Below are 27660 nucleotides of genomic sequence, written 5' to 3' on the forward strand. Positions count from 1 at the left end.
ACTTGGGGACGGGAGTACTTCCGAAGCCTTCCAAAGAGTCCAGGAGGTGTGAAATTTTAACGGGGGACAGCAGTAGATCCATTGGCATGAAGAGAACACAAGGAAGGCTCTAAGGGATGTAAAAAATTGTTTTCTTATGCCCATACAATTTCACATATATTCTCATCTGTGAAAAATGTAACACACAAATGTTTTCACACAAATAGTGGCAAAATGAAAATGGTCATATTCACTTATCACCATACAGAAATAAGGGGTGACATGTACATTTATTGTATTGTGTGATCAGAGCTCCATTTTAAGACACTTAGGCCCATATGCAATTAACTTTTTATCCTGAGTTTTCTCCTAGGTGATATTTTCAAACTTTTAATTTTATTTAAATTAAAATTAAATTTAAATTAATTTTAATTTTCATTTACATTTTAAAATGCATTTTAAACCACCAGCAAGCAAGAGAATGTTCAAACTAATTTTAATAGTACTTTTTCAACTACATTATGGAACTTTTTCAATTGCAAAATGCTGAAAACTTATTTTCAATGGAAGATGAAAAATGATCTGTTCTACCTGTCTAATGGTGTCTTGAGACACGACTAATATACTTATGGCACATCTGGCTATGAGGAGGGGTGCTGACATGTACTGGGGGCACATCTGGCTACTGTGGAGTGGGCTATACTGGGAAGAGGGCTTATATGCGGGGCACTTGTTCCTGGTTTCTGAGGGAAAGGTGGGTACCTCGGCTTATACACGGGTTGGCTTATGTGCGAGTATATGCGATACTTGCTTTTTGAATTGTCACTTTTATTCTTGAGGAAAGTTCATCTTACCTTTTAAACTATTTTTAATCATTTTATTTGCATTCTACCTTGACAGATTGTTATTGTTCTAATTACCTACAACTGTATTTTTGGAGGGAAGACCAGAACTAGCCCCAGTGCAAATATTCCAGGCCTATACAAGGACTAGGTATTTGTGACACACATTGCTATTGTTGCAACACAATTTTGTGACTATCCTCTTGAATTTAATTTCCCCTTGACCAGATAAACTAGTACTACACTATATGGGGCTCTTAGTTTCTTTTTCCCCTGGAGGACCTATAGGTTATCCAGATTGCTTGAATTTATCGACTTCAGCAACCTATGCTATGAGTTGATATTAGCTGATACTGGAAACCAATGCTTCCTAACAACACTAATAATGGCTTCAAATATGTTTTCCTCTTATTTAGAAAATTTCTTATAAGAAAAAAAAACTGTTCTTTTTTTATTTTTACTACATGCAAATCTTTTATAGCCACCAGAGTATCAAAGACTCTCCAACAAATGCCATCTTAAGACTCATTTTGGAGCTGTTTAGCCAGTTCTCAATGCAACTAATTTTAATCTACACCCTTCTTGGACATTGTTATCTCTGCCAGGGCCTAGGTTCCCATCTCCTGACGCAGCGTTCTCCCGCCGCTATCCCCACTCCATCGTCGTTGCACTAAGTTATCTAGTGATAACAGTCCTCCATATGCCTGGCTCCTGAACCTGTGGTCACTGTGACCCAATCACAGTGATCACAGAAGAAAACTGAAAAAAAAGTATTCCGGAGGGCTGTTAAACAACAGAAGCGGCACTCCTCACTCAAACGCTGTCTATTCAAATGAATGTGCAGCGCCGGCACTGTTTTTTACTGTCGTTCACGCAAATTGATCCCATCACTTCCCGTCGTCTTGTTCAGTCCTGGAAGCTACATGTAGATTATCAAGGTTACAATTTAGGAGCCACTTATGAAGAAAATTAACAAAAAGTCCATGAATTTTCACTTTCATTTAAAGCGAAACTCTGCTTTAAATAAAAAAATCGCTATGACATTTATCAGTGCTACACAAGCTATTTTGTAATTTTACATTATCTAAAACTATGCTTCCATTGCATATTATTTAAATGCATCTTTCCATTTAGAGTGGAACTGAAATGTTTCTTAAAAAAAAGATTTTCACTTAACTGGGGCTTCTGCCAGCCCCCTGCAGCCTCCCTGTTCCGCACCATCTATGAACCATTCTCCAGTCCCCTTCTGCGGCTCACTTTCACTTAGTCTGTCTTTGAAGTCGACCCTGGCCCCTCGCCAACAGCATCCTGCGCAGGTGCAGTAAGAGGTTTTCTCCTACTGCACCTGCACAGGACACTCTCTTGGCGAGGGGAACGGGAGTGAGAAGGCGAAGGTCGACTTCAAAGATGGACAAAGTGAAAGTGAGCCACAGTGGGGACTGGAGAATCATTCAGAGTAGTGCCTGCAAAATTTACCTTACTTGGCTACAGCACAGGTGCAGTAGTGCCTTTTCGATGAGCTCTGGTGGAAATAGTCAAGAATGATCAGGTCCGCTCTACTGCACAGGTGCGGCCACACAGTAGAGCAGACCTGATCGGTCATGGTTATTTCTGCCAGAACACATCAGAAAGCCGCTACTGCATCTGCGCTGGAGCCGGGAAGGTAAATAAATACATTGAGACTGTTTGGGGGCTGCCAGCGCTGGATCCCGGAAGGTGAACAGGATGGGGAAGCCTCATTGGGATCCAGAGGCTTCCCCCTTCCGAGGTAAGTATCCCCCAGGGGGTGTTTATTTTGTTACAGATTCTCTTTAAAGTATGAAATTTCCAGTAAGGCACTATTCACAAAAGCAGGTAAGGCAGCATACCATGGAGACTTATCTGCAGTCCAGTATGTATGATCCTCCAAAGAATCACATTAAAGTAGACCAGTATTGTAATCATACATGATACAGAAATTCTATTTTTGCATATTGATAACTTTCCATATCTCTTATAATGAGATCTCTCCAAGAGGATTGGGCTGCCAGGAAAGTGCACCATGTGAAACATAAAATCTCAGGCAAAATATTTTCGGTTAAAACCATTTCCAAGAATACATTCATTTGCAAATTTGGAATATGTTTGTGCTATTATTTGTAAATGAATTTACTTGTCTTCTATATGATATTCATGTTCACTTTTTTTATTGTAGAAAGACCTTAAAGAGATTATAGACCAGCTGCCCGCAGGTTCACACTATCTTTTTTGTCAATTAGAGGTTAGGGTCTCCTCCATGAGGATACCTCAACGTGGTGAAAACGTGGTGAAAGAGTCTAGTACGGAACACTCTGCACCCAAACTGTTTTTGGAAGCCAACATCCTCCATTTTGTTGCATCTGTTTTGAATGCAAGTTGTGTAACCTGCCTATAATTAGGCTCTGCACATCCATAATTAGTCAATCAGATGTAGCCTGTCTAGGGAAGTGCTGCCACCTCCTCCTGCTGTGTAAAAATGTAAGTTTACTTATGGCTAGCTGCATCCATTTGTTATTTCAGTTTGCATTCTGTTTTAATCTGAGTTCAGGGCTTAGTGCATAGTTTGCATCTGTTTTCAATACAAGGTGTGTATTTAGCCTCTAGGGGGCTCTGCACACCTCTCTTGGTAGTCATTTCAGATGCAGCCTGATTAGGAGCGCTGCCAATCTCATCCTGTTCCATGTATCTGTAATTGCAATAAATCCAGAAAAGCAGGTGAAGTTTTAAGGAAGCCAATATATTTTTATATTTTATAACCTCCTTTGTGCAAACGTTGAACCAATAAGACAGGAGGAGAATTATCTGTATCCTTTACACTAAATTGTGTACTGTATCCAGAAAGTTTTCTAAAAAATATAAATTAAAAAAATGCAAAAAACCCTTAAAGTTGAAGACTGAAGGTGAATGTATACCTTAAATAGCTTTTTTTTTTTTTTTTTTTTTTTACAAAAGACTTGTGTATTGCTGACATGTTAAATAGATTTTTTTTTTTTTTACCAACCCTTTAAGACTAAAAACTATCTCCTTCTCTGGCCAACTTTAAATAGGATATTATTAACAAATTGGTCCCCAGTGTATAGTGATATATTGTACATCATACATCGTCAAAGTGTTATTTCACACTTTTGCTTTGTTTGAAAACAATAGCACGTGAGGTGAAATTCCCTTTAAGCGGTTGCTTTGACTTCTAACCCGAGTCAAGAGAACAATATTCTTTTTCACTTAACGAGAACATGATGTTTTAGGTATACAGCAGATTTATTTGTATAAGTAACAGATACTGAGTTACTCCCCAGTACAAGCAGGGGTCATAACAACAGCTCCCATTTACTGAGGGCTGACACTGCAGATCTTATAGTCAATCTAACATGACTAATTTACACTTTTGGTGGCATGAATAGAGTCCTTATTATGTGGGAAGCCGTCATGTGCATATTCTGGACCCAGCTTAATTATGTCACTTGGAGGTTGTGTCTGTGCACTTGTTTATCCTGCTGCAATGGTTCACTGCCGCATAGTTATAGCTGTACAAAGTCAAAAGTGCCAAGCAAGAACCTTTAAAGGCTAGAAAAAAAGCAGAAAGAACTGTAATAGGGACAGTCATATGCTCTGTAAATAGATATGAATTTATGTTTAATGGAACCCAGTATGAAATTCAATAAGGCAGATGTCAATAATGAGCAAAAACATACTTGCTTATGACCCTAAAGCACACTGACAAAAGTATCTCCTTAACCCCCCTGGCGGTCTATTAAAAACCGCCAGGTGGCAGCAGAGCAGTTTTAAAAAAACAAAAATGTAAATCATGTAGCGAGCCCAGGGCTTGCTACATGATAGCCGCTGTGCAGCGGTATCCCACCGCCCTCTTCGATCGCCTCCGGCGATCTCCAACCAGGAAATCCCGTTCAAAGAACGGGATTTCATGGAGGGCTTCCCTCGTCGCCATGTCGACGGGCGGCATGACGTCACAGACGTCATGACGTCATTAGGAGTCTCGATCTACCCCTCAGCGCTGCCTGGCACTGATTGGCCAGGCAGCGCACGGGGTCTGGGGAGCGGCGGCGGCTAATCGGCGCGGAGCAGCGGCGATCAGAGTGCACACGCAGCTAGCAAAGTGCTAGCTGCGTGTTGCAAAAAAAAAGTATGCAAATCGGCCCAGCAGGGCCTGAGAAATCCTCCTGCGTGGCATAGCCCGTGCTCAGCACGGGCATACCACCAGGGAGGTTTAAGGGAACCTAAAGCGAGAGGGATATAGAGGCTGCCATATTTATTTCCTTTTAAACTAAGGCTATTGTCTGGATGTCCTACTGATCCTCTACCAGAAGTAGGTGTCAAATATTATTTAAAATGGAAAAGCTATGCAGGAAAAATAAATTTGCCAAATTTCCAAGAAGCCAAACGACAGCCTTAAAGAGAACCCGAGGTGGGATTTTATTATGCTAGTGGGGCACAGAGGCTGGATGTGCACACTATCACCAGCCTCTGTTGCCCCATGGTGTGCCTCAAAGACCCCCCTGCGCGCTGCTATACCCCGCAGTGCTGGCGACAATGTTTACCTAAGCGCTGTCTGTCAGCGCCGCTCCCCCGCCGCCTCCTTATCGGCGCTACCCGCCTGTGTCCCTTCCCTCCCGCTGATTGGAGGGAAGTGACACGGCGGGTAGCGCCGATACGGAGGAGGCGGGGGAGCGGCGCTGACAGACAGCGCTTAGATAAACATTGTGCTGGCGACACGCTGCGTGTCGCCAGCACTGCGGAGGTATAGCGGCGCGCAGGGGGGTCTTTGAGGCACACCATGGGGCAACAGAGGCTGGTGTTACTGTGCACAACCAGCCTCTGTGCCCCACTAGCATAATAAAATCCCACCTCGGGTTCTCTTTAAAGAAGAACCTTGCATTGAATTTCATCAGTAGTGGGTAGTGGATACCCTCTTTACAGTGAGAAATCTTTACCTTTTCTCACACAGATCATCAGGAACATCTGTATGGCTGATATTGTGGTGAAACCCCTCCCACAGTGTGATGTCAGAACCATTTGAACAGAGAGAGTTCTATCTGTTGGTTGATCTGGTGGCCATCGTCTAATGCCCACCTTTACTGTGCAAAACACTAAATTGCAAGATCTCTCAGATTTGGCTATTCATGTAGGTCTATCCTTAAGATGTATGAAAGGTGCTACACTGGGGCACTGCCTCCCCCCCCCCCCCAGGAATAACTGTGTCCCGCTAAGAGTACCCCTACTCAGTAACAAACAGTTAACTGTTTCCAAGCTCCAGCAGCATACAGTAAACACTATAGGGTCTGTAAAAAACTGTCCATGTCAGCTTGGGCCTTTGTAGGCATTAAATGAACCAAGTGAATAATCTATTTGCCATAAATACCTCACAATCCTTGCTAGACCCCTTGTAATTAATGTATCTGGATGACACTTATATTGGCAAAAAAAATCTATCTTTCTCCTTCTGATTGTATGTTCTGCTTCTAACATTGTCAGGCAACAGGAATAGAGTCTGAAGAAGGATTACAAGCTGAAAGCTTACTGTTGTTCTTTAGAATTAGTAAAACAAACTAGAGCTTGTATTTTACAAACAGAAAGTTTTGAATCAGGAAACCTGATTCAAAACTTCCATCATTGATAATAGCTACTAAGATAAGGAATTACACCCACAGTGTTTCTCTCCCTCCTGCCTCTTTCCCCTCCCCTTGCTTGTAGAGTCGTGAGACACAGGCTGGGGGATGGAATGATTTGTTTGTGATCTGTCCACACAGGAGCAGCTTGCTAGCAAGTAAGGATGAAAGTATGCTAGCAAACTAGCCAAGTACATCTGTAGGTAACTTTTCTTCAATAATAGAACCACCATTTGGACAATTCGCTCTACTCAAAAGTCCCTGAGTTCTGTTTGTGATGTTTATATTTGGTTCCTATCATTGCTGAACTATTTAGCCTTAATTTTATCACCTTGGAGTTATGTAAAAAAAATAAATCTAAAGCTTGGCATACAAACATCAATTTCTACCCCCCAAATGGGCCCCACTAGCTAGCCATCATGCTCCCTATGTGCACCCCCCCCCCCCCCAAAAAAAAAAAAATTGAAGATGGCACCGCCACTGCTAAGATGGTTTGGGCTAATCTTTGTAGCTTGAAGCCTGACGAGTAGGCTTTACCCAGCATCATGTAGGCTCCTTTAGAATCAAGGTGTGATAATAAAGTGAATCTGTAAGTAGTGTAATAATGTAGCAATATCTTAGATGTGAATTCTTTCAGCAGGACAGTTTCTAGCAAAAATGAAACAAATGCATTCCAATCATCAAGTGCTTGTATAGTAAATAATTCATGGTGACAAATAATATACTACACATTGATGTAAATAAAGTATTCCCAGGAGAACAAATTAAAATACTCTTCCTCTAGTTTGGTGTGTGGTTTAAGTACAATAATTGAGTGCTAAGTTGGAATCTTTAAGGATCGAAGAACTGCTGGAAGTGGTGATGCAGAAACAATGTATGAATCATTCAAAAGGACATTAAATATTATTCTGGTGTCGTAGGAAAGTGTGTTCAAATGGGTACTTTGTGGGTAGTACATGTCAACATAAAATAATAATGGTTATCTGTGACTGAGAAAACTGAGCCAATATTCTGTTTCCTCATCTGTCTTCAGCAGAAATCTGTTCAAATGTGATTGAAACTAGGGATGCCCATTCGAATTCCGTAGACTTAAAATTTCCGCATTTCCGATTGGAAGCCATAAAAACAGTTTTTCTGATATCTTAATTTTTTTCATTTTTTGCTTCAAAAAAATGGAAAACCAGATAATCGGAAAATCAGAATTTCCGCTGAACCAGAAATGGGCATTTACAACCATCCCTAATTGAAACACCACCAACATTAGCTTTATACCAGTCAATGCATGCATGTACACATACAGGGCCGGTTCTCTCATGAAGCAAGGTGAAACATTTGCATCAGGCACAGAGATTTCAGGGGCAGCAGGTTTGTACTGTGTGTACCTTCCTGAGGAGGAATGGAGTGGCTGAGGGTGAGCAGTTAGTCACAGACTCACAGCAAGCCAGTGTGCTATTGTGTTGAGCTGCAGCATGTCATGTGAGAACATTAAATGAAGCAGAGTAAATTGTTAAATGCTGTGCGATCATTCCAAATCGGGGACCCATCCTCACAAGTTTGCCTCAGGCAGCAAAAAGTCCCGAACCGGCCCTGTACACATACAAAGCAATGGGCAGGTTTATTAAAACCAGTGCAAGTAAAATGAGCAACTCTAGTGATAAATAGAGATGGCCTGAACGGTTTGCCGGCGAACAGTTCCCGGCGAACTTCAGTGGTTCCTGTTCACGGAGAACCGCAAACTTGGAACTCTGGAAGTTCCATTCGCCCCCATAGTGCATCATGAGGGTCAAATTTGACCCTCTACATCACAGTCAGCAGGCACATTGTAGCCAATCAGGCTACACTCCCTCCTGGAGCCACTTCCCCCCTTATAAAAGGCAGGCAGCGTCAGGCAGTGGACTCACTCGTGTGCCTGCAGTAATTAGAGAAGGGATAGCTGCTGCAGACTCTCATAGGGAAAGCTTAGTTAGGCTCTTGTAGGCTTCTTAGCTTGCTCCTTGCTGATTCTTATTGCTAAAAAAGCACCCCTCAACAGCTCTTTTGAGAGCTAATCTTGTTCTTGTGATCTTTTTGTGTGTGTGTGTGTGTGTGTGTGTGTGTGTGTGTGTGTCCCACAGACACTTGTGTTGCATAGACAGCCTTGGTAATTCCTACTGTGTGTGCCACTGCCAGGCCCAGCACTTTCAGTGACTACCTGTGTGTGTGACAGGTGCACATTGTAATACTCATCACTACATATACCTACCTGTTGTTCACAGTGCACCCACCTACCTACGTGAACGCATGCAGTGTCACTGTGCCTGTCTGGTATACCTGTCTGTGTGTGACAGGTGCACATTGTAATACCCATCACTGCATATACCTACCTGTTGTTCACTTCAGTGCACCCACCTACCTACGTGAGCGCACGCAGTGTCACTGTGCCTGTCCGTTACCTGTCTGTGTGTGACAGGTGCACATTGTAATACCATCACTGCATATTTATTTATTTATTGTATTTATAAAGCGCCAAAATACTACGCAGCACTGGACATTAGTTTAGGTTACAGACAATATTTAGGGGTGACATACAGCAAAATTACAATACCTGAATACAAGAAAGACCAGATCATGCAGCACAGTATGAGTACAAGGTAATGCTTAGTCACTGGAGGGGAGCATGGAGATTAGGCAAGTTAGGTTCACTCAGATGCATAGCATGGGTTCACAGTAATGGAGGTGCATGATCAGGTAGGACACAAAAGGAGGAGGACCCTGCCCAAAGGCTTACAATCTAGAGGGATAGGTAAGGACACAAAAGGTAGGGGACCAGAGTTCAGCTGTGGGTTTAGAGCACTTGTGAGGGGTAGTAGGCCAGAGTGAAAAGGTGAGTTTTGAGGGCCTTCTTGAAGATGTTGAAGGAGGGGCTGCCCTAATGGGTGGAAGTAGGGAGTTCCATAGTGTTGGAACATATACCTACATCCTGTTGTGTTCAGTGCACCCACCTACCTACTTGAGCACACACAGTGTCACTGTGCCTGTCCGGTACCTATCTGTGTGTGACAGGTGCACATTTTAATACCCATCACTGCATATACCTACCTGTTGTGTTCAGTGCACCCACCTACCTACGTGAGTGCACGCAGTGTCACTGTGCCTGTCCGGTACCTGTCTGTGTGTGACAGGTGCACATTGTAATACCCATTACTACATATACTAACCTGTTGTTCACAGTGCACCCATCCACTTATGTGAGCGCACGCAGTGTCACTGTGCCTGTCCGGTACCTGTCTGTGTGTGACAGGTGCACATTGTAATACACATCACTGCATAAACCTACCTGTTGTGTTCAGTGCACCCACCTACCTACGTGAGTGCACGCAGTGTGATATACCACTCCGTACATACCTGTTAACTGCACCTGTGTGACTGCACATTGTATTAGTCAAGTCAGTGCATACCTGTCACTTCACCCTCCCCGATATGGACAAAACGGACAAAACAGGTATAGGCAGAGGTAGAGGCAGACCCAGAGGAAGGCCACCCCGCAGGTCTGTGTGAGGTCGTGCTGATTTCATGCGGCCCTGGACCAAAGTACAGTGCTCAAAAGAAGGCACGTCTCATCAACTCCCAAGATTGTCAGGACGTGGTTGACTATTTAACACAGAACACCTCATCTTCCGCAGCCACCAGCACTACTACAAGCACCACATTTGCTGCATTTGACAGTTCGCAGGAGTTATTTGGTGGGGAAATCACTGATGCACAGCCATTCTTGCTACAACCAGATGAAGGCGCTAAGCAAGTTACACCACCTCATATGTCTGAGTTAGTCGACACTATGGACGTAATGACTGAGGAGGAGGATGATGAAGTACCTGCTGTTGGTGCAGTTTTGGAGGTGTCTGAGGCAAGCAAAGCTGGGCAGGATGATTATGATGATGACGATTATACGGATCCCACGTGGGTTCCTAAGAGACGAGATGACCAAGGGGACAGTTCAGAGGGGGAGTCAGAGAGGAGTAGGAGGAGACGAGTTGCTGAAAGAAGCAGGGGGAGCTCATCGTCAGAAACAGCTGGTGGCAGTGTCCGGCGCCATGTATCGCCACCTATGGACAGCCAGCCAACATGCCTTTCAACGTCAGCTGCTGATGCCACCATAGTGCCATCACCCCAGGTGGGCTCAGCGGTTTGGACATTTTTTAATGTGTCTGCCTCAGACCAGAGCAATGCCATCTGTTCTCTGTGCCTCCAAAAATTGAGCCATGGAAAGGCCAACACCTACGTAGGGACAACTGCTTTATGAAGGCACATGCAGAAAAGGCACAAACTGCAATGGGAAGAGCACCAGAGGAAAAGCAGCACACAAAAGAAAAGCCACCCTCCTTCTCCTTTTCCTCCTTCAGGTGCATTATCTTCTTCAGCCGGTTTCTCCCTTGCACCTTCACAGCCACCCTCCTCCACTCCGCCTCTGACCTTGAGCAGTTCCTGCTCCTCTGCCCACAGCAACCAGGTGTCCGTGAAGGAAATCTTTGAGCGGAAGAAGTCAATTTCTGCCAGTTACCCCCTTGCCCGGCGTCTGACAGCTGGCTTGGCTGAACTGTTAGCTTGCCAGCTGTTACCATACCAGCTGGTGGACTCTGAGGCCTTCCGTAAATTCGAGGCCATTGGTTACACTGCAGTGGAAGATACCAGACCACAATTATTCCTCTAAAAAGGCGATACCCAAACTCTACTATGAAGTTGACAGGCAAGTGGTGTCATCTCTGGCACACAGCGTTGGGTCAAGGGTCCACCTGACCACGGATGCCTGGTCTGCCAAGCATGGTCAGGGCAGGTGCATTGCTTACACAGCCCATTGGGTCAACCTGGTGACCGATGGCAAGCAGGGAGTACGTGGCTGTGCAGAGGACAAACTTGTGACACCTCCACGGCTTGCAGGCAGGCCTACTGCCACCTCCTCTCCTCCTGCTACATCCTCTTCGCTGTCATCATCCTCCTCCTCCTTGGCTGAGTGGCAGTTCAACTCTTCTGGTGCTGCGATCTCCTCTCCAGCTACACAGCCCCAGCTTCCCAGGTTCTATGCTGCATGCCAGGTATGACGGTGTCACGGCATCTTAGACATGTCTTGCCTCAAAGCAGAGAGTCACACTGGAGCAGCTCTCCTGGCTGCTCTTAACAAACAGGTGGATCAGTGGCTGACCCCGCACCAACTGGAGATTGGCAACGTGGTGTGTGACAACGGCAGCAATCTCATTTCCGATTTGAATTTGGGAAAGCTGACACATGTACCCTGCATGGCACATGTGCTAAATCTAGTCATTCAAAGATTTGTGTCAAAGTACCCAGGCTTAGAGGATGTCCTGAAGCAGGCCAGGAAGTTGTGTGGGCATTTCAGGCGGTCTTACATGGCCATGGCACGCTTTGCCGATATTCAGCAGAGAAACAAGTTGCTGGTGAGACTCGCTGGAATTCGATCCTCCTTATGTTCTCTCGCCTGCTAGAACAGGAGAAAGCTGTCACCTAGTACCTCTACAACTACAGTAGAAGGACACAGTCTAGGGAGATGGGGATGTTCTGGCCCAACAACTAGACACTCATGCGAAATGCATGCAGGCTCATGCGGCCGTTTGAGGAGGTGACCAACCTGGTGATTCGCAGTGAAGGCACCATCAGCGACTTGATCCCCTACGCTTACTTCCTGGAGCGTGCCGGGCGTAGAGTGGTGGATCAAGCTGTGGAGGAGCGTGAACAGGAACTGTTATGGGAGGAAGCGGTGTGGGATCAATTCTCATGTTTCGTCAACATCTGCGGCAGCACAGAGGGGGGGGGGGGAGGAGGAGGAGGATGAGGAGTCAGACTCGGATGATGAAGAAGGTGTTTCGTTGGAGGAGGAGGCGGCGGCAGAAGAACAACCGCATAAGGTGTCGCATGGGGGCTTGTGCTGCTCAAAGTTCCCGTGGAATTGTTCGTGGCTTGGGGGAGGAGGAGGAGTTACCTGACGTCACTGAGGAAGAGCAAGAGGAGATGGATAGTACGTCTGGATCCAACTTTGTGCAGATGGCATCTTTCATGCTGTCCAGCCTGTTGAGGGACCCCCGTATAAAAAAACTCAAGGGGAATGACAATTACTGGGTGGTCACGCTACTAGACCCTCGGTATAGGCACACAGTGGCGGAGATGTTTCCAAATCACACGACGTCAGAAAGGATGCAGCACTTGCAGAACAAGCTGGCAACTATGCTTTACAATGCATTTAAGGGTGATGTCACAGCACAACGCAATAAAGGTACCACTGCCAGTAATCCTTCTCCCATGTCCACGCAGGCAAGGACGATCTCATGGTGATGTCAGACATGCAGACATTCTTTAGTCCAGTGCCTCGCCTTAGCCCTTCCGGATCCACCCTCCACCAACGCCAGGACCGGCAGGTAGCCGACTACCTGGCTTTAAGTGTGGATGTAGACACTGTGAGCAGCGATGAACCCTTGGACTACTGGGTGCGCAGGCTTCACCTGTGGCCAGAGCTGTCCCAATTTGCCATCTAACTTCTGTCTTGCCCTGCCTTAAGCGTCCTGTCAGAAAGGACATTCAGCGCAGCTGGAGGCATTGTCACTGTGAAGAGAAGTCGCCTAAGTCACAAAAGTGTTCAGTACCTCACCTTTATCAAAATGAATGAGGCATGGATCCCGGAGGGCTACTGCCTGCCCAAAGCCTAAGTCAGTCCCCACACACAGCATTTCTGCCTGCACGCCGTGTGACTGCCTGCCTCAAGACTAAGTCGCTCCCCACACAGCACCTCTGCCTGCAGGCCGCTTGACTGCCTTCTCCGCCACCACCAACAGGGTCCAGGACTCCAGGTGTATTCCCAAATTTTTAAGGCCGCTGCTAGCAGTGGCCGCTATACTAATTTTTCTGGTTGGTGTACATGCCTGCCTAATTTTTCTGGCTACACTGCAGTTACAACAACAAAACAAAAGGCATGTACATTTGTCAATTCCCCTTCGTGAACATTACCTTGCCGCGGTGAAGGGGCTTGCTTATCACAATGAAGCAATGACCGACAACTATATGAGTGTCTCGGGGGGGGGGGGGGGCACACCTAAGATAATAAGGTTGTTGCTTCATTGTGGACAGACCAAATTTGATCAGCTGGACAGTCACTGTTGTTCTATTATTGAGCTACCACAGCCCGGCGACCATATGGGCTTGAAAACCGCCGCCATGGCCTGCACTCTCGCCATGGTGCGCACCAGTCCAGCACAGCCGTCACTACACAAACAGCTGTTTGCGGTGCGTTACACAGTGAGTTTGGTGTGTCAGTGTGAAGCAGTACTCTAATTACACTACCTGATTGATGTATACACATGCAAGATGTTTTAAAGCACTTTAGGCCTGCAATTTAGCATTCATTGTGATTTCTGCCCTTAAAACGCTGCTTTGCGTCAAATCCAGATTTTTCCCCGGGACTTTTGGCGTCCATCCCACTCCTCCATGCAAAAACTCAGATGTTAGACCCCTTGAAACATCTTTTCCATCACTTTTGTGGCCAGCATAAGTGTTTCTAGTTTTCAAAGTTCGCATCCCCATTGAAGTCTATAGCGGTTCGCGAAAGTTCGCGTGAACCAAACTTTTGCGGAAGTTTGCGTTCGCGGTTCGTGAACTGAAAGTTGGAGGTTCTGGCCATCTCTAGTGATAAACAGGTGAGCATTTGCTCAGAACAACCAGTCAGAATCCTTGATCTGCTCCGGTGTTTCTTTGATTAGTGAGAATAGAAACACTAGCTGCCATTGATTTTGGGGCAAACAAATTTTGTTTGTGGTGACACTCTACTTGGTGGAAATGCTGTCTGATAATGTTCGGGGGCACGCTCTGCCTAATTACATTGTTTGTTGGGACACATTGCCTATTAGCACTACTTGGGGTGTATGTTACCTTATTATGCGTTGGGGGGACGAAATATGGCCTAATTATGTTATTTTGGGGACACTATGCCTAATTAGAGATGGCATAGTGGCTAAAGCCATCAGTGCTAGGTCCCCTTTTCAAATCAGTGCTAGGACACTATCTGCATGGAGGTTTATAGTCTTCCCTTGTCTCTTCCCACATCCCAAAAACATACTGATAGGTTAATTGCCCCCCTAAATAAACAGCCTAAAGCTTTGTACACATGATACAATTTTCCATCAGATCGATGGATCGATCCAATAATTCCTGATCGGATCAGATCCGATCGATAACGCAATCAATGTGAAATTGATTGCATTATCAATAAGGAGCAGTTTGGGCATCTACACGATGCAACTTCCTATCAGATCGATGACAAATTGCATTGTGTGTACTAGCTTTAGACTACGATAAGGACATAAGACAGTGACTTGTTATGGTTGTCTCTGCGGGAAAGTTAGTGACATGGCTAAATACACTATATAAAAGTACTGTGGAAGATGTCAGTGTTATATAAATCATACAATAATAATTATGTTGTTCGGAGCCTACTTTACATCCACTGTTTAATAATGTTATTTTGAGCCATCATTGCTCTCATCATCTAATGTACAGACCAAATTCCCATCACATTAGCAGAAATATGTATTTTTTGTCAAGATTTGTCACCATAAAAACATAGGAATATGTAAATATATTAAGAAAAAATGGATTGTTGAAATTGCTTTTTACAGCACTCCCATGAAAGCGACGAGATGGGTGAGAAAAGCTCCCTTTATAAATATGGTCCTATGTATTTGAAAACGTATTATTTACTTTTAAGAAATGTATCAAACTGGAATATCAAAAGTACCCATAATACCTTGCAAGTGTAGAAACCAAATTCGGATGAACCAATTTAAATTGTGGGCCATTATTTGAGTGTGTGGTTAACCACTGTGGGGTTCAGGTTCAGCATAAGGTTTGGCTTTACAATTTCAAATTCTTTAACTTGGGATCCTAAAACATTTATCACACCAGCAATTCAGCTTCAGAAAGGCTCCACTGTTTGCTTCTAGAGAAAAAAAAAGTAATAATACAAATGATGAAAATATTCTTAGATAAAACATTTTTTCTCAATTAAAGTTAAAAATATATGAAATGCTAATCTGCAAGTCAAATCCATTCTAAACTAACAAATGCTATGCTTATTCACAGTTTTCTGAATCAATGTTTCCATAATACATACTAAGCATTCAGGGAGAAAAGTTTTAATTTAAATGTAATAACTTTCTTCTAATTTCATGAATAATTCATCTTAAAGGACAACTGCAGTGAGAACTATATGGACGCTACTCTATTTATTTCCTTTTAAGCAATACCAGTTGCCTAGCATCCTGCTGATACCTATAGCTATAGACCCTGGATAAGCATATGCAGATCAGGTTTCGGACTAGTGATGGCACAAACTGGTCGTAGGCAAACATTCACTTTTGAAGTATGGGGCGAACGCGAACTTCATGTAATGTTCAACGTTGTTCATTGCAAAACCGTTCGCAAAATGAACAGTTTGCTCCATCCCTATTTCAGACATTGCTGTCAAATCTGACAAGATTAGCGGCATGCTTGTTTCTGGTGTTATTTGGACACTTCTGCAGCCAAATACATCAGCAGTGCTGCCAGGCAACTGGTATTTTTTAAAAGGAAATAAATATGGCAATTTCCATATTCTTCTCACTTCATTTGGGCTTTAAAGAGAGACTGAAGCGAACAAAAATGACTATTTTTACCTCCTAGTTCGCTTCAGTACTCTCATTAGAAGTAAACCGTCGCATCCCCGCCGCAAAACGAGCGCTTTAGACCCCCCAAATCTCTGGTGGGCAATCCGGCCGGCACTTCTGGAAAGAGGCAGAGCTTTCAGCTGCAGCTCTGCCTTTACAGATGTCAGTCACCCTGGATCGGCACCTCTCCCCGCCCCTCTCATTCTTCTTTCACAGAGAGGGGCGGAGGAGAGGCGTAGATCCGCACGGCGATTGACGTCAGGGGAGGCAGAGCTACAGCAGAAAGCTCTGCCTCTCAGGGCAACACAATCCATGACCAAGATGGTTGTGGATGTTTGCCCTGGGATTTGGGGGGTCTAAAGTGCTCGTTTTGCATGGGGTATGCGACGGTTTACATGTAATGAGACTACTGAAGCAAACTAGCAGGTAAGAATAGCTTCAGAGTCTCTTTAAAGGGGCACCATGGTGAAAATTATGCTGTTCCATTATGACCATATAATTTATTTCATATGAGTAGCATGAGTGAGACTGTGGTGCTGAAGGACAGCACCACAGGGTAAAACCTCGCTCCCCATCATGTGGAAAAAGGGAGCATCACTCAGGCTTTTGCATGAGTAATGCTCCCTAACGATTGGCCATTGCAGAAAGGAAACCAGCAATAGGATTTGCTGGTAATCCTTGCACGATGGCAAGGTGGTAAGTAGCTCGCATCTGCAAGCTACCTATCACCTTGAATAGGATATGGCGCTTAGTGTTTTGTCATCATTGGAGAGGTTTGCTTACCTTAGAAGACCTACGACATAAGGTTGAGGATACCTAGAAAACACTTTAGGTATTGTCACAAAGAGGTCTCTAAACCCCTTTCGTGGCACATGAGACAAAAATAATGTCACAAAGAGGTCCACCCGAATCCCTTTATTGATACATTAAAACAATTAGTACATTTTATGTTCCCTTAACCCTAAGGGGTTTAGGATTTGCCAGTAAACAACTGCCCAATGTGATGACAGCAAAATCATTGCTCAATCATTGGTCAATGCCCTAACCAGTCATTGTGCTTTTCTTAATCATGGCGGCTATTTAGTGGGTGGTGTACCTTTGAAAGTGCACCCATAATGATGAAGGTCACATGAACACTAATTAGCACAAAATTGTTATTTGGGTAATGAAAGAGCAGGGCTGCATGAATCCTTTTCGTGAACCTTTTTGCTATGATTTTAATTTGCATCCCCAACAAACCCAGCTGCTGGATAGATACTGAGTCCTTATTGTTCACACTAAACCTTCCTTTCTGCTCTCTGCTGGCTGCATGAAATGATTACCTACAGTGATGCTATAGCTACAGAAAACAACATAGGCTATAAATGGCAGGGGAGGGACCCGTTTTTCTTATAAACTAACTATTGTTGCTTTATTGCTGTCCAGCTACTAGGGATGATCAATGGCATGCAAATACTTCTGATTTTAAGAAAATTAATGTACATTTGTATGCAAATATATGCAGCTTGAAAATAGACCAATCAAGTTCCACCCAGGTGCAAATTGATTGGTCCAACTTCAAGCTGCATATATTTGCATAAAAATGTACATAAATTTGCATAAACTTGGAAGTAGTTGCATCTCATTGATCATCCCTACCAGCTACTCTGATTACCAGATTTCTTAAACATAAAAAAGCAGCAGAGGAAGATAATTCCAGTACCTTCTTTCTGTGATGTAACCAGACTTAATAGCCCCCAGCCCTGCAAAAATGATAGCATGGGTCCCCCTTGGCTCCCATTTACATGATCCTTGGTGAGGGTCACGTGATCGGGAGCTGGCGAATGGCAGCAGGGAGTGTTCTGCTGTAAAGCAGCGCCTGGAAGCAGGAAGAAAATGACAGCTGCTCCTGCTACTCAAGTCCCTGCATGGCTGTAGGAGGTGGCAGGAATGGTTTTTGTGAGCGAAGTTTTTTTGCTAATTGGCTGCACTTGCGGTTGGGGAGAGGGTGGGAAAGCCTCCGGACCCCCTGCAATGGCCGGGGTCGCAGGGGTGATTGTTACGCCCATTCCTTCTTTATTACAGATAATTTCATACTAAAAGCAAAATCATGTAGGGACAAAATGCTTAATTCCCCTCCTAACAGTAAATAGGAATCCCAGTAAAAATAAAAAAAAATTGGGTAGAAGTTAGTTCACCCAGTGAGGAAAAAAAATAAATGTGCTTTGCACTGTTGTCATTCTCAGCAATCAACGTGTTAAAGAGGTGAAATAATAAATATATAACTAATTAAACAGTGCAATAAATAAGCCAGCAAGGCACAGCAGACAGAGCAATCCCAGTTTCCCTCTGCCTGTGCTGCTCAGTTGCTCTGAGATGTCATACAGCCTGGGATAAGTTCACTACTAGAAGCTGAAGTTCAGGAAGTCTGGGAGGAGGGGCCATTTAAAAAAAATACAGCTATATGCTTCTTTGTTGAAGAGGAACCAGCATCTGCACATATCCCGGGAGTCACTTTCCTGTCCCCATAAAAACTCTGGTGAAACGCAAGGAAAAAAGTCATCTGTGCTGTGGATTTTCCTGGACATTGCGGAGGAGCGAGCCACACAGCCATGGAATTATTTGTATACCTCAATGCAGTGCTGACCAGATTTCTGTTCATTCTGCACTCATTAGTTGGAGTTTGGAGAGTCACTGATATTAAACGTAACAATCTGTACTGGCTGCTGGCTCTGCTGAACCTTTTACTGTGCATTGAGATGATTCTGACATTCAAACTTAAGAAAGGAAGAGGGCTTAAATGGTAAGCGAGCAACTCTATGCAGACTGCATGCATTTATTAATGAGGATGGATAATGCCTGTCTTGCTGAACTTTTAAATTTATGCCTGTCAAGTACTGTGTGCAGCTTTGAGAAGTGCCTGACTTCACTTTGCCATCACATCTATGTGGGTCTGCAATGTATCACTTAGCAATGCACATTAAGTTTTACATTTTCTGAATGTAATATATACAGGCTGAGATTTCTTTTCCACTAGGCATCCTTCACTGTATAGAATGCAGCCAGTGGTCCTTGCTGTCTCTGTACCATTCAAATGCTACTTCTGTGTATGATTGCCATATCCAGGCACTTGTCTTACGTACATCCATAGAAAGGCAGATCTATACGTGATAATGATTAACAGAGCGGGACATCCTACATCAATATTGCACCCTATTAGGACATCCTGGGCCATATTCAATTCATTTTTTCTCCTGATTTGTCTCCTAGGAGATAATTTTTCATCTTTGATTTAGAATAACTTTTCAGCACTTTGCATTGGAAAAAGTAACAAAAAGTAGGTGCAAAAAGTAGGTGAAAAAAGTACTGTCAAAATTATTTTGAATATTCTTTTGCTTGCTGGTGGTTTAAAAGGCACTTTATTGACTAGTTTGAAAATATCACCTAGGAGAAAACTCAGGAGAAACAGTTAATTGCATATGGGCAACTGTGCTTCTTTCCTTGGCTGGTGATGAACAGATATTAATAAAGTTTATTCTGTACAGTGCCATAAGTAACCAATTAGAATGTACCTTGCACAGCTCAGTAGTATGAGGTCTTATTTGTTGCAGTTGATGATAATGTATTGTATTGCACTCTTTACTGACTTTTGTATAATAATATAGTTAAAGGACCACCATCGTGAAAAATTAAAAAATGTAAAATATATGTGTAAACATACTTATAAGAAGCACATTTCTCCAGGAATTAAAATTCCCTGTAAATTAAGTTTATCCTATGTTCCTGTTGCTTACAGTAGGCAGTAAAAATCTGACAGGTTTTGGACTCGTCCATCTCCTTATGGGGGATTCTCAGTATCTCCTTTATACTTTACAAAAGCACTCCTTGGAAATGATCTATACAAAAATATCAGCTAGCCAGTAAATACTTCCATTCAGTAAATACGTTCACAAATGAGAATCCCCCACGAGAAGATGGACTAGTCCAGAACCTTTCAGATCTGTCAGAGTTCTACTGCCAAATGTAAGTGACAGGAACATAAGAGTAATGTAACTTTTAGTGCAGTTCAATCTGGGAGAATTGTACTTCTTTTAAGTATGTGTACACAGGCAGTTTGAACTTTAACATTTTTCGTAATAGTGGTCCTTTAAGTACCTCTATGGTACTACATTCAGAATAAATGTGCCAACTTTGCAAAACTTAAGCATTTTGCCCCATTTGTGATTATTCTTGGATGATGACAGAGGGACAAACTGATATTGCCAGTTATGAGATTTTCTGTGAATGTTCCTTCTGCATGGAAAAGGGATCTATCAAGAGTATGTGGTCCAAGCAGCAGCGTCATATTTCTTCGCTTATGGGCCTATTGAGCAAGTTTGGGGATTTTTTGAAAATATTTTAATGTTGATTTTGTAACGTCATTGGTACTAGAAAACCTACTTAGATTTCAGAAGTACTTTGTATCAAGTGTCACTGTCTACTCTTGTTGTCTTTTGATCAACTCAAAGTGCATTTATTCCAGTTAGAAAAAAAGGTGTTGACAAAGATCACCCGTTTAAATTAGCAAAATGGGTTTTATTAATTAAAGATGGTAAACAGCTGAGCATATAAGTGAAATATTCTGCTGTTAGATGGCAAAAGTTTTCAACCATCACTTAAGTCACATCAGAAAATAGAGAGCTACCTGAAAGGGTAGTAAATTAGTGGTTTTGCAAGTATAGTTACATTCACACTCCCAGGTGAGGGTTACAAACTTTAGAAATGTTTGAAAAGGTCTAGTCCTGGTTTGATGGCTCTTTTATGTTCTTGGGTGCTTCTCTCTGTTATTCGACCTTATTAAATTATCTCTAAAGAGTCCTTTCCTCAATTCACAAGTATAGGAACTGGGGAGGTCCAGACTGGGTCTCTGAATCCATGCTAAAGACAATTTATACCAACTTTAAGTTCATGAACGGTCGGTTAGTATAGAACATTCAAAATGCTGCATTTCATCAATTCTTAGGCATGAAAATTTGGATCTTATAGGCCAGTTACTGGTCCTCCTAACCAGCTCTTGGATCCTTAGCACCACCTAAAGTTTTGTAATAGCAAGTTTCAGATATCTTACCAGTTCATCTTAAATGTTCATCTATTTAGTAGACACATATGACTGATGTACAGGGGGTTGAAGAGGAAAGGATCCGTGAGGATTTCCAGTTCAGCCAATCAGTGGTCTAACTGAAATCTATGAATAATAATACATCTAGAGATGTCCACAAATAGTTTTGCTCTACAGGTGGCAAAGAAGCAACAGAGGCTGAGGGAGCATTTATTGCAGAGATCTTCCAACATGCTGAAATATCCATTCACCTAAAGTTTGGACTGGTCTCTTTTCCTTAAAAGACGTGAACAGTTGCTTCATTATGCATACATGAAAGGTAGTTTACTAAAAGTGTAGTTCCTGCCAAAATATTTTATGTTAGCATTCAACAGAGTGTGGAATGGTTAGAAGGCCTGTCAGAATTTTATTGCTCTCTAGGTTTTTATTTGGTTTGGAATTTCCATGCCAAACCATTCCAAGAATAAAAAGGGGAGGTGAAATCACTCCATTAGGTGAGCAGCACAAATGATCTGTAGTAGTTTAGGAATTGTGAAGGTCTTAATGTTGTCTGTATCTCTTTTTGAGAAGAGTTCAATTATTTCCTGCCCTGGAGACAGGATCACAAGAACAAGGTCAAAGAGTAGAAAGTTAGGAGATATTGCCCCAATGGGTACATAGAAAGCAATCAAAAGGTGCCCATAAACTGCTTGATTTTTAGGACCGATTGCCCTTTCGATCTGATCGTTTTATAGAATCGGAGATGAATTGAGCTGAAATGTGTCAAAAGGCTTGATCAGGCATTACTGAAAATTTCAATCATAAGGGCTTGATTGGTTGAATGATAGAAATTATGTTTAAAGAGGAACTGTCACGAAAATCTTAAAATTTAAAACACATACAAATAAGAAGTACATTTCTCCCAGAGTAAGATGAGCCATAAATGACTTTTCTCCTATGTTGCTGTCACTTACAGTAAGTAGTAGAAATCTGACATTACCGACAGGTTTTGGGCTAGTCCATCTCTTCATGGGGGATTTTCAGCATGGCCTTTATTCTTTATAAAGACATTCCCTGAATAAGATTTATACAAAGAAGTTGGCCAGCCTCCCTGCCCACCGTACACTATTTTGGCAGTTGGACGGAGCAACTGCCATTTACTACGTGCTTTTAAAAATAAAGAAAACCCTGAGAATCCCCCTCAGATGAGATGGGCTAGTCCAAAATCTGTCGGTAATGTCAGATTTCTACTACTCACCTGTTTAGCCAGTGCAAATCCTGGCCTCCTCCAGTGTCAGGTGTCACACAGCGATGTTGCTACATGTGGTGTCACGTGATACAGGCACTCATGGTGGCGCCGAACACCAGAGCAGGCAAGGATTTATGCAGGCAGACAGGTGGACAGGTGAGCCTTCAACACTGCACGTGGGCAGGGAGGAATTCTTATACACTTGAGGGCAGAAGCAGCAGTGCTAGCACGATTGGTGTACAGTGTGTGGGCAAGCAATAGTTCCCTATCTGATCAGATTGGATCAGGGAGAGATGTATCTAATGGTTAATCTAACATGTCCAGGACCGGATTTACCATAAGGCACTGTAGGCACGTGCCAACAGGCGCCTGATGATGGAAAGGCAGCTCAATCCCCTCCCTACAGAGTCCCAAGTGGAGCAAATATGACAGGTTACTCACCGAGCTCTCGGCATTCCACTGACAATATCTCCCTTTAGTCGGTGTACCTCTAGTTACCTAATGCCTGCAGTCACTTGTAGCTACTTAGTATTATGTAGCTAAAGCTACACTCAGTAAGGGACACCTGTAGATACCTGCACTGGTCAGGGGAAGTAATGGAGAAGTGACAGTAGGGCCAGCCAGCACATTTGGTGGGGGTTTGTAGATTCGTGGAGGGTGAAGTCTAGGGTGCCAGAACATCTATGCCTATAGGCTCCTGTGATGTAAAACTAGGCCTGAACACGTCTCTGCTCTATCCAAGGTTAAAACAAATAGTATTAGCTGGAGTTACACCTGATCTGTACCTGACCAGATGAAAGCATTTATTGTGAAAATAAGACATGTTTACTTTCATTCCACAAGTCGCAAAGGATTTCCAAACAAGGTTAACTGAATGCTGTCACTTCATTTGCATCTTAGCATGTCCTCATTTGGTTAAGCCATCCTCTGATAAAACAAAGTGCCCGTAACAGATGTTCACTGTGTTTAATCCAGTCAATTAAACTAGTACAATGATTGCCCTATAATACAGGGTGTTTCTGACTCCTTTTGTAATAAGCTATCCTATGTTTTTCTCTAGCAATGCAAGAAATGTTTTCTGACACATTGGTGTTATTGTAATGGAAAACGGAAAAAAATGTATTATTCAGCTTAATGTCACTTAATTTTAGTCGTCACTGTCACCCAATCTGATTGTTTATGTTAAATGATTATATGTCTTCAGTATCATGCTTGATGCCATTGGTCAACCCTGCTTGGGAAAAAAAGAACAGTGATCAAGGTTTAATGTTAAAGTGGACCTGAACACGGTACAGAAGGAAAACAGAAAGAAATGCACCCTGAACGTATTTAGAGAGTTTAGCCTGTCAATTCCCCTTCATCTGTGACTCATCACCAGGGTGATTTGATCTCTTAGCTCTGTCAGTTCAGGAATCTCCTCTGCCACTGCAGAGCAACTAATTTGCAAACACAGGATGTTAACAATATGTCTGCTTCCATGAAAGCAGGAAGTGTAGACTCTGTAGATCCATTCCAGGATTTGTATCAGCTGTAACAAAGAAACGGTTTTCTTGAAAGGTTATTACGCTGTTGCGTATCGTTTAGAGCAGAGAGGAAGTTCTGAGTTCAGGTCCCCTTTAACTAGATAACTACTGTTGTTTTCTTAAAAAGACACTTAAGTCAAACAAAAAAATGAGTTTTACTCACCTGGGGCTTCCAATAGCCCACTGCAGCTGTCCGGTGCCCTCGCCGTCTCCCTCTGATCCTCCTGGCCCCGCCGGCAGCCACTTCCTGTTTCGGTGACAGGAGCTGACAGGCTGGGGACGCGAGTGATTCTTCGCGTTCCTGGCCACAATAGCACCATCTATGCTACTATAGCATATATCATATACCATATAGCAGCATAGAGGGTGCTAATGTGTCTGGGAACGCGAAGAATCACTCGTGTCCCCAGCCTGTCAGCTCCTGTCACTGAAACAGGAAGTGGCTGCCGGCGGGGCCAGGAGGATCGGAGGGAGACGGCGAGGGCACCGGACAGCTGCAGGGGGCTATTGGAAGCCCTAGGTGAGTAAAACTCATTTTTTTGTTTGACTTAAGTGTCCCTTTAAGATAAACTCCACTAGTGGGAAATCTCTTAGTTCTCTCTGGGCTCCTCCATGAAATGGAAATGTGCAAATTCGAGTTTCCATATTCACTTGCAGATCTTTCACACAAAAGATCATTTGGCTGTCAGATCATGTCTGCACTTAAAGCAGCAATCTGTTGTCTTCAGGTAGCTTTATATACATTTGATGTGTCAAAGCTAAATGTGGTATGACAGAATGTAGATGAGTAATCATTGCGGGTCTACTGCAAGATGAGAACCTCATTGTTGCAATTGTTCCTTCACTACACAAGAAAGATCTGCAGGGAGTTAGCCGAGACTCTCCAGCAAACAGGTTATTATTTTATTTCCTGATGGAGATATCTTAACCACTTCAGGACCACAGGCTTTACCTTGCACCTCCCCCCCCCCCCCCCCCCTAAAGACCAGGGCATTTTTTTCAAAAAGGGCCACTGCAGCTTTAAAGAGAATCTGTACTCTAATATTCTTACACTAAAAAGCATACCATTCTTTTCCTTATTTTCTCCTGTGCCCCTCTGTGCTGTTTCTGCCACTCTCTGCTGCAATCCTGGCTTGTAATTAACAGTTTTAGGCAGTGTTTACAAACAAACTAACCAGCTTGTGATAGGCTCACACAAACAGAGTGTGTGAGTCATACAGAGTGTGCAGGGGCCTGCAGAGGGTGTGTATCGCTTCTATCCAATCACAAGCAGTGCTGCACATTCCACACATTCAAGCCTTAGCCCGACAGACACGACAGAGGAAAGGAGATAAGATTTATTACAGAGACAGTGCAATTAGGAAAGGCTGCAGTAAGACAGAGCACATTAGAACAGGCATAGAGAAACCAAGGCTGAAACATTTGTTACAGAGTCTCTTTAAGAGCTCGCTGCAGGGCTGCACAACTCAGCACACAAGTGACCCCCCCCCCTTTTTTTTATCTGATCCCACCAACAGTGAGCTCTGTTGGTGGGGTCAGATCACCCCCCAGATGTTTGTTTATTTGTATATCCATGTTTATTTATTTATGTTTTACAAAATGTTGCTGTTTTTTATATTCATTTCTTCCCCCCACCAGCCAATCAGTGTGATTGGCTGTCATAGGCTTCATAGGCTTCAGCCTATGACAACCGATCACTGTCAGGTCGCCCAGGGGGACAGCCGCGTCACACGGCTGTCCCCAGTACAGCGCTGCTGTAGATCACAGCACTGTACATGCTAATTAGTTTCGCCGTCTAACAGTCTCCGAACGGCGATTGCTGCTGGGAGACTGAAGGCGGAGCGGAGCCTACCAAGGGGGGTTGCATGCCCATCAGCATGACCCAGTCCTTAAGTAGTTAAAGGACCGCTATCACAAAAAATTCAAAAATTAAAAATACACATTTACACATACCTATAACAAGTACATTTCTCCCATAGTAAGATGCACTTTAAATTACTTTTCTCCTATGTTCCTGTCCTTAGCAGTTGATAGTAAAAATTCAACAGATCTGAAAGGTTTTGGACTAGTCCATCTCCTCATGGGGGATTCTCAGGGTTTTCCTTATTTTTAAATGTACTTACTGTATGGCAGTTGCTCAGTTCAACTGTCAAAATGTTGTACAAGTGAGGAGGGAGGCGTGCTGGCATCTTTGTAAGGATCCTTTTCAAGGATTGGCTTTGTAAAGAATAAAGGGGATATAGAGAATCCCCCATGAGGAGATGGACTGGTCCAAAATCTAGGGGAGGAGAGACGGACAGCATGCTGCATGCGGGGACACAGGTGAGCCTTAGCGTGTGGCTGCCATGCCCCGAACATGTATAGTCATATACAGAGTGGAGTGTGATGGACACTCCCAGAGGGGTGGGTCTGCTTGGAGGCAGCTGCATACCTACTATATAAGTCTGGAATTTGCGAGCAGCACTCAGCACTGACAGTTTGATTGAAAGTTGGGTGGGTTTTTTTTTATTTCTTACACTTGCACTGTATATAATTATTCACACCTGATGAAGCCCGCTAAGGGTGAAACATGTTGAATATGTTAGGGCACCAGGATGTTTTGTTACTCTCACTCACCACTGTTTGCCAATGTGTGTATCGAGTAGGACTCTCAGAATATTATAGGTTCTAGACAGACTACCTACAGACTACTGATAGGATAGGGAATTCTCATGCTGATATTACATGTTCCCTTATTGTCTAGTAGTCCTGTGGAGACACCCTCCCATTTCTACTGAGATTTCCTAACTCCTATGTCATTGGACGGTGCACACTAGTCTGTGTCATTATATTTTGACATACAGTGGTGTGAAAAACTATTTGCCCCCTTCCTGATTTCTTATTTTTTTGCATGTTTGTCACACTTAAATGTTTCTGCTCATCAAAAAAACGTTAACTATTAGTCAAAGATAACATAATTGAACACAAAATGCAGTTTTAAATTATAGTTTTTATTATTTAGTGAGAAAAGAACATCAAAATCTACATGGCCCTGTGTGAAAAAGTGATTGCCCCCCTTGTTAAAAAATAACTTAACTGTGGTTTATCACACCTGACTTAAATTTCTGTAGTCACCCCCAGGCCTGATTACTGCCACACCTGTTTCAATCAAGAAATCACTTAAATAGAAGCTATCTGACACAGAGAAGTAGACCAAAAGCACCTCAAAAGCTAGACATCATGCCAAGATCCAAAGAAATTCAGGAACAAATGAGAACAAAAGTACTGTAATTGAGATTGATCAGTATGGTAAAGGTTATAAAGCCATTTCTAAAGCTTTGGGACTCCAGCGAACCACAGTGAGAGCCATTATCCACAAATGGCAAAAACATGGAACAGCGATGAACCTTCCCAGGAGTGGCCGGCCGACCAATATTACCCCAAGAGCGCAGAGAAAACTCATCCGAGAGGCCACAAAAGACCCCAGGACAACATCTCAAGAACTGCAGGCCCCACTTGCCTCAATTAAGGTCAGTGTTCACGACTCCACCATAAGAAAGAGACTGGGCAAAAACGGCCTGCATGGAAGATATTAAAGGTGCAAACCACTTTTAAGCAAAAAGAACATTAAGGCTCGTCTTAATTTTGCTAAAAAAACATCTCAATGATTGCCAAGACTTTTGGGAAAATACCTTATGGACCGACGA

At 43.3% G+C, this 27660-nt stretch overlaps 1 protein-coding gene across 1 annotated transcript in view; it reads left to right on the forward strand.

Moving 5' to 3' along the window:
* Nucleotides 1–18555: 18555 nt before the first annotated feature.
* TMEM26 (transmembrane protein 26) overlaps nt 18556–27660 on the forward strand; it is a 114505-nt gene continuing 105400 nt past the window's right edge. Inside the window, exon 1 of the mRNA XM_068258925.1 lies at nt 18556–18928. Coding sequence (XP_068115026.1) covers nt 18738–18928 — 191 coding nt within the window. The 5' untranslated portion in view covers nt 18556–18737. The remainder of the gene's footprint in view (nt 18929–27660) is intronic.

Source organism: Hyperolius riggenbachi, chromosome 10 (genome assembly GCF_040937935.1).
Source record: "Hyperolius riggenbachi isolate aHypRig1 chromosome 10, aHypRig1.pri, whole genome shotgun sequence".
NCBI classification, from domain to species: Eukaryota; Metazoa; Chordata; class Amphibia; order Anura; family Hyperoliidae; genus Hyperolius; species Hyperolius riggenbachi.